The following is a 12,418-nucleotide window of genomic DNA, read 5'->3' as shown; positions in this document are numbered from 1 at the left end:
GAGGTGAGTGGTTTATTACTGGTTGTGGTGAGTGAGCTGGAGCTGAACAGATTTCATAGCGATCAATATTATGTGGAGATGGTGAGGCTTCAGGTTCAGTTGAATAAACCCCTCTTTCACTTATTGGAGATGGGTTGTCGGTATAACTCTGAGGTGAGTGGTTTATTTCTACTTTTGGTGAGTGAGCTCGAGCTGAGCATATTTGATGGCGATCAATCTCATGTGGAGATGGTGAGGCTCCAGGTTCAGTTGAATAAACCTCGCTCTCATTTATTGGATATAGGTTGTTGAAATAACTCTGTGGTGAATTAAGTATTACTGGTTCTGGTGAGTGAGTTGGTGCTGAGCAGATTTCATGATGATCAATTTCAGAGGAGAGAGGTGTTAAGGCTTCGGGTTCAGTTGAATAAACCATTCTGTCATTTGTAGGTGATGGACTGATGGTATAACCCAGAGGAGAGTGAATGATTACTAGTTCTGGTGAATGAGCAGATGCAAGGACATCGGTAGAGGAGCAGATGTCGCTGATCTCAGATGATGTTGGCGTCTCTCTGGCATTTTTGGAACACACAGAATCTCGTGTTGCAGTAGGCATCATTTCCAAGTTATCATCGGTGGTAAGTGTGGATAGAGAAGTTGTGCCACATGTGTCCTTCAAGTCTTGAAACTCCAGTGTGTTCTTCGCTTGACCTGAACCGAAATTCAGGAGGGCAGGTGAAGATTGACCGGAGGAAACAGGTGTGCAACTAATATCTCTGCTTACAGGGGAGGGGGAAGATGTCACCTTGATCTCAGGTGTGAAATTAATATCTCTGTTTGGAGATGAAGTAAACATGTGGGCAATTGGGCTACAGTAATGTTCCATTGGAGGAGTGTTGTACAGTTCTGAAGGAGATCTACTATTACTACCCATTGGATGTGAAAGAAAATCTTTATGTTGTGAAATATGATTGTTCTTACCTTCTGTGTTTTCAGAAGAAACTACATTATATAAAATCGGGCTTGTGTTTGTATGTTCAGTTGTTGTATTCACTTTTTTCTCATTAAAGGCGGGTTCTCTGTCCTCCACAAATTCATTTTCTGAAGCCATCAGCCTTGTAGCTGAATTCAAATCCTGTGGTTCAGACACATTCATTTTTTCAGTTTCATTCACAAGGCTGGTGCTCACCGACACTTGGGGTTCATCCCAGTTCTCTGCATGTGAAAGGTCATCACTATTTACATGGGTTGGAGGCGGTGTGCAATGAAGAGGTCTATTTTTGGAGTCTGAAAAGATGGTCGAATCAATAGGTGATGAATTTGTATCACATGTGTAAACATCCTTTATATTTTCTGGGGAAGGGGTGGCATAAGTGACTTCAGTGGTATCACCCGAGTCAGATCCACTGGCTGTGTGATAAGAGCCTGAAGAATCATTGGCATCGTCCACTGGTAAAGTCTGTTCCGTTTCCTTCGGAAGAAATGTGGTAGAGGACGGGTTACTGGAAAGCGATGGGGATTCTGAATCATCTCCAAAAATATCACACAAGCAGGTGGTTTCAGATATGGCACTACGATGGCTGGGTATTGTAGTTATGTCGAAGATCTCCACGTGATTCGGTGCATCAAGATTTTGCAGGTTGAATGTGCGGGGTGCGCTACGAAGGAATGAGTAGTCGTCGCCTTCTAGAACCCAGCGGTCCATTTCTTCTCTCCAGATACCACAGGCATTGGGATATGATTCTTGAGCGGTTTACCAACTTGTCATTCAGCAGTTGAACAGGTGAATGTTTCCAGACCTGTAACAAGAAGTGTCATTAGATTGTTCATGTTTCTGAAGAAAAATATGATATTTCTTAATGTTAGTGTTTGGTTTGCTTCATTTCAAAATCAAGTACATTTTCGAGTCAATTTTGTGAATAATAAATGTGTTTCTTTCCATTGAACCACTGTTCACTCATAGGTGATAAATATAAAAATGTATTATTGTGTATTATGTATTCTTATTTAAAAATCGTATTAAATAAATATTAAACTTTTTGAAGCGTTGCGACTCATTGAGACTTATCGCAAAAACAAAACCAATTTGCTATATGAATATTCACATGTGCCATTACATTTATTAGAACTACTATACAGTGAGGCGTGCTAAAATACACATGCATAACTCACAGTTCATCACAACACACCATCTAATAAGACATTTATTCATTACAAAGAAAAAATCATATCCAGATAAATACTTGCTTTTCTCTGCTGTTTTCCGTTTGATCGGTTTGAATGGAATAGCATGCAAGCCTTTCCAGAGCACATTCACAGGAGTCCATTCGCTGTGAATGAGGCTCCAACAGGGGGGTCCAGGTTTCCAAGTTCCAAACTGATCCTTCATCGAACAGGGCCACTCAGAGCACAGATAGGTCCAGCCCCTCAGCTAAGCCAAAACCCCCCCAAAAAACACTCCGACTCCTGTAGCATCAACGCAGAGCCTGTCTATATCAGAGATGAATGATCACCACTTGATAAAAAAGAGACGCGTAAAAAGATTAATTGAACCCGACCTGGAGCTTTTTAAATCATGCTTGGGCAAAGGTACACGACTCTGCCGAACTTAATAGGGTATCACAGCTAGCAGCAGGTGCTGCACTAGCAGAGACGGACGCTGGGGATGGAATCTGACACTTTAGGCCAAGACAGTCATAGGGCCTCCCTAAATTTAGACCCCTGCTATCAGGGGAAACTTTGCTTTGAGAGGATGCCTAGAGACGCAGAGAACACTAAATGACAGCTTGAAGTGTACAACACTATGAATGTCTTTACATTAGTACCGAATTGACACATTTTTATCAGATTATTAATACCACGTGCAACAGCAGCTCTTGAAGCAAACTATCTGCTGTGAGACGAAAAGGATTTATGACTAAAGACAAATATGCCGCAGACACATGCTGTTGATCTTCAAATTATTCTAGTGATCACAACTAAAGATAAATCTCTCTTCTGTATGTCGACCATCCTTTGTTGAGAGCATCAAAGCGGTTCATTTCATGTGGTAACAAACTAGTTGATCATCGTATAGGGAAAGAATGCTGACATTCTCTGCAATGCAGGGACTTAATGCTCACACAGATCCAAACACAAAACAGCCACAGTTGTTTGACAATACTTCCAAGAATAGATCTTTGATCAGCTGGTGGACTGTTAAGACTAAATTCCTTAGACCTCTTGGAAATGTCACATCTCCACATATGTCAAATACATTTAAAACAGAATTTGCATCAGAAATGAAAATTCAGAAATTCATCAGACATTTTTTTTATCATTTATGGACTTAAAGTGAGGTTAAATATTACATTTGTTTTAATGTACATGTTGGGCACTTCTACAGACTGTGTGTGATTTAAGCGGACAAATTCCACTTAAAAAATCTAAACATTGAAAATGCAGTAAAAATAAGACCACTGGATGTTATTTGTTCTCGTCTGGCCCACTATACATAAATATGCTTGCTGAAAATCCCCCAGTAGAAACATGAGACAGAGCGCTCTATCTCCAGCTCTCCAGTGGATTTAGATACTCTATTTTCTGACAAATATGCAGTGGGCAGAAACTGCCCCACAAATAAAACAGGTTTAAGAGGTCACTCTGCAATTTGTGTTCAAAACATAAGACAACTTGTTGACCTTATAATAATCATTTCCCTATATATATAATAAAAATGTCCCAAAACATCAAACCATATGCAGTCCTGCTGTATAAATGCTTAAATATTGATTCCCACTACGTTTCACGCCTTCATGTCAAGTAGATCTGCAAGTGTCCATATTTTAGTAGTGACGCCAGACAGAAATCCTCTCCAAAAGCTAATGCAGCTCAATTTCACAAACTGAAAAACAAAACATTATTCTTTACTTGCGCTCATAATTCAAATATTCCTCGTTTTGTCACATGCGAGTTATAAGGTTCTATCTGATATTTTGGGCAAATTCGGTGACAACAATTTAAATTGTTTTTTTTTTTAAACTGAGTGCATTTTAATCTACAAAGTCAGATTGAATGCATAAACTTTATATTTTCATCCCGGCTCAAAATGCAGAATCCGAATGCATTTACTGTACTGTAAATTAGACGCATATTGCTAAATTATTCATTCATTGTCTGATTTTATATAATTACAAAGAAATATGTAAATATTTAAAGAGTAAATATGAGTTTAAGGAGTGGAGGTCACTCACCTTTGGGTTTGAGTTGTTGTGCCCTAGAGAAGTAGCAGGGTGCTAAAATCCCTCCACCATCTCCAGGAGTCAACAGAACCCCATTCTCTGACCAGAAGAACTGTATCCCATCTAAACGCCAAACAGATGAGTGAGTGATCATCCGGAGCACAAACTGCATAATCTTAAAATAGACTTTAAATGTTTTATCAATACCTGCCATAGCTTTTGGGACATTAACGTACACAGCCATTTCACACTTCGGTCTCATACCTGAAAAAGAAAAGCAGTAATAAATGTGTCAGCATGACATATAAATACAAACATTGATAGCCATAAACAGTAACGAGAAGTGAAATTTTGTATAAACAAAGTAATAAAACAGATATTATGACTCATACAAAATGAAAATGCCCTAATCCGTATGTTTGTTTATCTCACCACTGATGACTCTGCCCTCCCCACATAGCCCAGGTAGCATGTGTATGTGAGTTCTGCTCATTCGGCTGAGACCCTGGCTCTGTATAGAGGGCCAGTGTTTCATGTATGTGCAGTGCACAGCCACTTTTGGAAAGTTCAAATCATAAGGTGTCACCTGTTTCAACTCCAGATCTGCCACCTGAAAGATATGCAGCCTGGAATAAGTTAATTTAATACATAAATAATAAGCTCTACAATTAATAAGCAATACAAATTGACCCCCGACTATACTGACCTGCAAAGAGTGACCCTGATTGGCTCGTATCTGAACACGTCCGTCATCGGGGTGTTTTTGAAGCTTGTATCGCTTCTTGTCATCTTCGGCCACCACTCGCTGCACGTCCTCCAATGAAAATGAGCGGAACTGCTGATGAGCTAGAATATCCTCCACATACACAAAGCCATCTGCAGACAAGGACATTAGATGAAAATAAAGATTTAACATCATCATGGTTAAATCCACGTTGAGCCGAGGAGTAGATCCATTAATAATTTGCCCTGTATTAAAAATACACACTGTTAGTCGCTATCATGTCTTACCCGAGTGCATACGAAGGCCCATCTTATTGGCACCATGACGTAACAGATATGTCAGAGATTTAGAGAACCTCACATCCCTGCTCTAAGAGACGCACAATACATAAAATAAATTCATAGCATATCTATGCATGCCCATTACTGGGTATTTGAGCCACTTTGATGCATACATCATGATTATTAAGCATACTTTATATGACTTGAAAATAATTAAATAACTATATTAAGTATTGATCAATTATATAAATAATCTACACTCCAAGGTGTGCAAAACAACCTAGTGAAGAGTAATAGATATTTAAAAATAATGATCAGGTAAAAGAACATTATGTCATATCTTAAGTTACAAATATTCACTTTTACCTAAAGTCTGATAATCATAAGATATCCAATGACATAATGTAACAACTACCAAATGATTATCAATGTGCATTACAGGCGTCATAAACATAATATTCATCATGTACCTCTTCGCCTCGGTGTCCTCGCCCTCCTCTTCCTCCTCTTCCTCTTGTTCCTCTTTCTCGAGGTCTACAGTCCATTCTTGACGCAGTGATTTAGGTGAAGTGTTTGATCTGTATCACGATGTACCGATCATAACGTGTAATTCTCACCACTTTTAACAGGCATTTAACTATCATTTAAATGTGTGAAAGCTGTATACTTACACTTAAACTTAATATCCTCTCTCGGCACACGTAAACGTATTAAGCGCAGCAGCCATTTGTGAGCGTGTTTATTTGTAGGGCCAGCAGGGGTCAGTAAAGCCAACGTGTGTTACGTTCCTGAGACATGTAACGCCACCTAGCGGTGTTTATATACCGAGTCTCTGTGCTGATTTGTCTGAATTAATTACACTGTGTTAAAACGCATATGGGTGGATAGGAACATTTTATCAATAAAAAACGATTCAATAAAATGAAATATAAATCCAATTACTTGAATTGAAGACAGCAAAAAAGTATGGAAGCACGTTTCCGCCAGGGCTGGGAATTTTCTTTTTAATTAGTAACTCATAATAATAACTTAGTTTCTTATTATTTTGAGATACTAAGTCGAAATTCCAACTTAGTAACTCATAATAATGACTTAGTATCTCAAAATAATGAGAAACTAAGTTGACATTCCGACTTAGTAACTCATACTAATGACTTAGTATCTCACAGTAATGAGAAACTAAGTCGAAATTCCGACTTAGTAACTCATAATAATGACTTAGTATCTCAAAATAATGAGAAACTAAGTCGACATTCCGACTTAGTAACTCATAATAATGACTTAGTATCTCACAGCAATGAGAAACTAAGTCGAAATTCCGACTTAGTAACTCATAATAATGACTTAGTATCTCAAAATAATGAGATACTAAGTCGAAATTCCAACTTAGTAACTCATAATAATGACTTAGTATCTCACAGTCATGAGAAACTAAGTCGAAATTCCGACTTAGTAACTCATAATAATGACTTAGTATCTCACAGTAATGAGAAACTAAGTCGAAATTCCGACTTAGTAAATCATAATAATGACTTAGTATCTCAAAATAATGAGAAACTAAGTCGACATTCCGACTTAGTAACTCATAATAATGACTTAGTATCTCAAAATAATGAGAAACTAAGTCGACATTCCGACTTAGTAACTCATAATAATGACTTAGTATCTCCAATAATGAGAAACTAAGTCATTCCGACATAGTTTTCTATGCCAGATAAACTTTGCACCCTCTACTGGAGCGCCATTGTGCGGCGCACATTCTGCGCGCTAGACTTCATGCGGCACTGCGCAGTTTGATCGGCGTATGACTTCAAAGTATCGCGAGAGCCGGTTCCCCGAGGCGCTTTTGAATTGCTCTCGCGGTGCTTGATGTCATGCGCATGCCTTTTAACTTCCATCTTTGTGCGTCTCGCAGACTGAGAATTCGCCCTCTGCATCAACAAAACACTGCGGGCTTAAAGGCTCACGGTCCGAAAACAAAGATCCGATTTAACGTCGTGTGTTCTGACCAGAGAGTTCGACAACATGAACACATATAATAACCGCTGTCGCTCCGTTATCGCATGCTGTGTTTTGGTCGGTTTGGTTTTGGGTTTAGATGATGGACCAGATCGCCCGGTTTTCGGAGCGCCGGGATCCCCAGTCCGTCTGTCCGAATCGGACCCGGGGGTTTTAAAAGCAATCGAGTTTGCTGAAGAACGATATAATATGGCCTCCAACGCTATGCACTTACGCCGTGTCAGTAAAATCATATCAGCCAGCAAACAGGTAACGTTGAGAATAAATGAAACATTTTAAATGTATTTAAATGTTTAACCGATTAAAAATCAAATTTGTATAGTAATTGTTATTTAATGCTTTATTTGATTGTCTTGTTTTTATTCTACTTGATCTGCATTGGACGTGATTTTAATTATAAGGGTTTTTAAACGCAGTTCATGTGATCGGATGTAAACAAGGGCAGAGCGCGTGTGTAGAGGCCCCGTATACATAACAGCGCCCGGCCGATTCGTTCAGCTCAACGCTGCACCATTTTTGCGCAGAAATCAATCACAGCAATGAAAGAGAAGCTGCGCAAACTTGACCACGTACTGATGTTTCTAAGGAAATCTGTGAAATAAATAAAATAACATCTATTTTAAATGTCAAGCAAAAGTGTCATTGTTTGAGAATTGTTTTATATAAGATTTCTGTATAAACTGTAAATTAAGTTGCCGTCTACCTATTATTCCACAGCTGGTGAAGGGTGTGAGGTACAGTATTATGGTGGAGATTGGAAGCACACAGTGTAAGAAGTCTTCAGTACAGAGCGCTATAAAGACCTGCGATCTTTTCCCAGAGCCACTAAAACAGAAGGTGAGCAGTACAAACAGATCCAAGTGGTTTAATCCGTCATCCACATTAAACATTGCTCAATGCTCAAAAGTTCTTACAAAACAGTGACAGTTCATCTGTACTGTAACAGATTTACTTTCAAGGTTGATCTGAATTCATTTAATTGACCCGAGTAAACAGAAATAAACATATAAGCCAAAACTCATGAGATAGTGATCTTGTGATTTCAAATTACCTAATAAGACAGTAACCACAGGTCACTATCCTAATGTGGCCGTCTCAGTGTTTGTATGTTTTCCACATTTGAATGATTTGTTTAATATAAATGCTAATAGATTTCAATCTCTCCTCAGACTGAAGTGTGTTTGTTCGAGGTTTGGGACATTCCCTGGGAAAACAAATCCACACTGCTCAAACAGAAATGTCAGCCGGCTGGTCAGTAACAGGACAAATATCAGACACACAGCGTTAAAGATCAGTTTACTATATATATATCTGTTTATGCAGTTCAGTATAAACAATAGATGCACAATCATTCTTTCGTGCACATTACAGTATTTGGCCAGAATGAATGTAGTTACCTTCATATTGTTCATTTCTTAGTTTCCATGGAGCTCAAAAAGGTTGCAGCTGTACCCTTGACTCGTGGCAAACCTACAAAGGTATGGTTTAGTGTGAAATATGTTTATATATCTAAACGAAATAATTAAGCAATACAATATCTAAGCATTTTCTGATGCACTTTTTTCTTATTCAGGAATCTGTGGAGCTTTTGACCGAGTTCAAAAGCTTTATGATCAAATACAACCGAACGTACAGTTCTCAAGAGGGTCAGTACCGTATTTTAACATGAATTATTTGTATGAAATAAGGTCACACTTTCACATCACTGTAGTCGTAAGTATTGTTTCATTTCACCTTCAGAGGCAGAGAAGCGCCTGCGCATTTTCCAGGAAAATATGAAAACCGTGCAGACGCTGCAGTCTCTGGAACAGGGGTCAGCGGAGTACGGGGTCACCAAGTTCAGTGACCTCACAGGTATGCGTATGGATTTCTTGATTTTCATTGGTTATTATAGAGACGGATAGGCTGAGTAATAAGGAAAAATAGCAGGTCAATGAGAAACTGATAAGATTGAACTACACGTACATTTTTATTATTATCATTAACATATCAGTTCATTTCCATCTACTGTCTGTTTAGAGGATGAGTTCAGAATGATGTACCTCAACCCAATGCTGAGCCAGTGGACTTTAAAGAAGCAAATGAAGCCGGCGAGTCCAGCCAGCAGAGCCGCTCCTGAGACCTGGGACTGGAGGGATCATGGAGCTGTCAGTCCTGTGAAAAATCAGGTACGAGAGCTCGAATCATTTGAAATGAATCAGTTAAAAATGATTTAGCAAGCTGGTTAAAAGCAAACTTATTTGACTTTCTGTTGCAGGGCATGTGTGGCTCTTGTTGGGCATTCTCTGTGACAGGAAACATTGAGGGTCAATGGTTCAAGAAGTCAGGCCAGCTACTGTCTCTCTCTGAGCAGGGTAAATATTAACTCAATGAACTCAATACATCGCGCAACTTATAACCAAATTCATCTCAAATTCATTTTTCATTTTTATAGAACTAGTGGACTGCGATCAGCTGGACCAGGCTTGTGGAGGTGGCCTACCATCCAATGCTTATGAAGCCATCGAGAAGCTCGGTGAGACAAAACAGATTTTCTACAAGAGAATTTTTACAATCTGTGCTTTATAAACAAACTTTTCTCTCGTACACATTTAGGAGGTATTGAGACTGAGACAGACTACACCTATACAGGACACAAACAGAACTGTGACTTCTCTACAGGGAAGGTGGCCGCTTACATCAACAGCTCGGTCGAACTTCCCAATGATGAGAAGGGTGAGAGAGACGGATACGAGAGAGCAAACGTCTTTAAATAAACATAAATATTAAAAGATAAATCTAAAGCACAATAACTTTGAGAATGGTAATATGTACCTGATCTAGAGTTAACGCGAGATGGAAGTTGAACTTGGCTGTGATTTTGGTTTTAAACATTCTGCTAATATAAAATGTCTTTGTCATACAGAGATTGCTGCGTGGTTGGCTGAAAATGGTCCAGTGTCTGCTGCTCTCAATGCCTTTGCCATGCAGGTAATGCAGCCATCACATCATTACAAAAATAGATTGTCTGTATGTATACATTTGCTCATGTTACATATCTATAAATATAATGATGTATAAATATTATTCTTTCTGTATGTCTTAGGGAGACCATAGCCTGAATATCTTAACTTTAGTCTAACTAACATATTAGATATATGCTCTTTACCGGGTTGCACTTTTAAAACATAATTTGTTATTTATTTATGTTCCAGTTCTACCATAAGGGTGTGTCTCACCCTCTTAAGATCTTCTGTAACCCCTGGATGATTGACCACGCTGTGCTGCTTACTGGATATGGAGAACGTGAGTTTCGTTTACATCTAACTACGAGATCGTTGTAATGTTAAGCTCAGCACTTGCTCTGTCCTTTACGGAAAAAACTGTTATTGCAGCTAGGCAGAATATGTCAATAGAGCCATTTGTGGGAAAGTTTTTGGTACATTGTTTATGTGCTTGTCTATGCAGGAAACGGCATTCCATACTGGGCCATCAAAAACAGCTGGGGAGAGGACTACGGAGAACAGGTAAGAAACTCAACCGAACTTTGCTTGCATTCTTAAAATAACAAGTTGCTTTACTTTGGCGTAAAAAATGGTTGAGACATTACATGAGAATTAGGCCTGTCAAACAATGAATCGCATTCAGAATAAATTTTGTGTTTACATAATATTTGTCTGTGTACTGTACTACATATCAATTTTGTATTTGTAAACAGATACACATATATACGTATTTAGAAAACATTTACATGAATTTATTTATATTTACCAATAATTTAAATTATAGATCAATGTTTGTTAACTTCTATACCTTTCTATAAATGCATGTTTGTGTATGTTTTTATAAATAGAAAATCAATATGCAATATTACACAGACATATAATGTAAACACAAACTTTTATTCTGGATGCAATTTATCGTGATTAATCTTTTGACAGCCATAATTAAAAATAAACAATAATACCAAATAAATATACATTTATACCAAATAATATATACAAAATTGTGAATGCATAATAAAATATATATCTTTTTCTCTCTAATAGGGTTACTATTACCTGTACAGAGGATCCAGACTTTGCGGGATCAACAAGATGTGCTCATCTGCGATTGTGAATTAGACACACACACAGACACACACACACACACACAAACACTTTGCATATATTCGATCCGTTAAAGCTCATAGTATTCAGAACCTTAAATATGTGAAGTATTTCTGAAGTAGGTCATAACACTCATTATTCATCCTCTCTCAGCTACATGCATGTTGAATATAACTGACTTGAGCTGTTACTGGCTGATCCATGATCAGTTTTCTGTAAAAGTTTGATTTGACCAGGAAAAGCTGGATTAGCATGTTTGAATGCTTTATCTCATATCCCATATGAGTGGTGATGTTATGGAAACAGCAGATAGCAAAGAGGGACGAGATAACACCACACACGTTTCCCATGTTACTAACAACAGCTTAACACTTCTATTTACAGCAATGTTATTGTGATTAGTTGGTTTAGTTACTTTGTGTTTTACTCAGATCAGTTCATTCCATGTTTTAATATTTATTGTTGATTTTAAAAGGCATTGAGATTGTGTCATGTTTACCATCTGAATAGGTTTTAAATGGCTGATTTGAATCTCTTGAGTGCATTTTACTGAATGTTATCGAGTCTTGAAAACCAGAGATTACACACTATGATTGCGTTATGTGTAGGACTTCTTTTGACTGCACTTCTTCCTCATTTTTGAACATTGCATGGAAAAATATTACTGACACTCAATGCGAATTTAAGAATAATGGAGTTGAAAAGCTTCAAGTCTATTTTGTGGTAGAAATAATTTTTAAATGCCATGTTGTGCTGTTCAAACTAGTTGTATTTCTCTCCTGCATTATCAAAACTGCTGAATAAACTAAACTAAACTCGGGCTTCTGTAGATCATTTAGAAGAGCATTGCATAAGGAGAGCAAATATTATGGGTTGAATCCCAGTGAACACACATATATAATATATCTTAATATAAATTGCTTTGCATCTGCTAAATGCATAAATGTAAGAATACATAGTTGAATAAGTGGGCAAAATGTATTTAAATAGGCCCTGCAAAGTCTTATGAAACTAAGCCACTGCCCATAATGCTATTTTTGTGGCGACTATAGTAAACCTCAAATTGTTGTTTGTTTTTGACAGTTTTCGATCATCTTGTGTTCCTCA

The 12,418-nt window shown here is 37.9% G+C and overlaps 2 protein-coding genes across 2 annotated transcripts; one reads left to right on the top strand and one right to left on the bottom strand.

Annotated features, from left to right (window-relative positions):
• Positions 1-3,277: 3,277 nt before the first annotated feature.
• On the bottom strand, positions 3,278-5,994 carry trpt1 (tRNA phosphotransferase 1). The gene is made up of 8 exons (XM_079479749.1): positions 5,876-5,994; positions 5,675-5,782; positions 5,211-5,292; positions 4,906-5,075; positions 4,632-4,809; positions 4,407-4,463; positions 4,212-4,322; positions 3,278-3,862 (listed from the first exon to the last, which is right to left on the bottom strand). The coding sequence occupies exons 2-8, from the start codon at positions 5,747-5,749 to the stop codon at positions 3,840-3,842; spliced, it is 696 nt and encodes a 231-aa protein (XP_079335875.1). The 5' UTR covers positions 5,750-5,782; positions 5,876-5,994; the 3' UTR covers positions 3,278-3,839.
• A 950-nt stretch (positions 5,995-6,944) lies between these two features.
• Positions 6,945-12,131, top strand: ctsf (cathepsin F). The gene is made up of 14 exons (XM_079479748.1): positions 6,945-7,472; positions 7,941-8,060; positions 8,393-8,474; positions 8,643-8,701; positions 8,797-8,869; positions 8,964-9,077; positions 9,243-9,391; positions 9,481-9,577; positions 9,658-9,738; positions 9,819-9,938; positions 10,129-10,193; positions 10,418-10,508; positions 10,671-10,729; positions 11,252-12,131. The coding sequence occupies exons 1-14, from the start codon at positions 7,230-7,232 to the stop codon at positions 11,324-11,326; spliced, it is 1,428 nt and encodes a 475-aa protein (XP_079335874.1). The 5' UTR covers positions 6,945-7,229; the 3' UTR covers positions 11,327-12,131.
• Positions 12,132-12,418: the final 287 nt, after the last annotated feature.

This window comes from Barbatula barbatula (assembly GCF_947034865.1).
Source record: "Barbatula barbatula genome assembly, chromosome: 18".
Lineage (NCBI taxonomy): Eukaryota > Metazoa > Chordata > Actinopteri > Cypriniformes > Nemacheilidae > Barbatula > Barbatula barbatula.
This window is presented reverse-complemented; position numbering and strand designations above follow the sequence as displayed.

Excerpts from the sequence above, each read along its gene's own strand:
- trpt1 (XM_079479749.1), bottom strand. The coding sequence starts at position 5,749 with ATGGACTGTAGACCTCGAGAAAGAGGAACAAGAGGAAGAGGAGGAAGA. Across the intron at positions 5,076-5,210 it reads GGGCCTTCGTATGCACTCGG|ATGGCTTTGTGTATGTGGAG; the intron begins GTAAGACATGAT and ends CCTTGTCTGCAG. Across the intron at positions 4,464-4,631 it reads GGAGGGCAGAGTCATCAGTG|GTATGAGACCGAAGTGTGAA; the intron begins GTGAGATAAACA and ends TTTCTTTTTCAG.
- ctsf (XM_079479748.1), top strand. The coding sequence starts at position 7,230 with ATGAACACATATAATAACCGCTGTCGCTCCGTTATCGCATGCTGTGTT. Across the intron at positions 9,739-9,818 it reads TGAAGCCATCGAGAAGCTCG|GAGGTATTGAGACTGAGACA; the intron begins GTGAGACAAAAC and ends GTACACATTTAG. Across the intron at positions 10,509-10,670 it reads GCTTACTGGATATGGAGAAC|GAAACGGCATTCCATACTGG; the intron begins GTGAGTTTCGTT and ends TTGTCTATGCAG.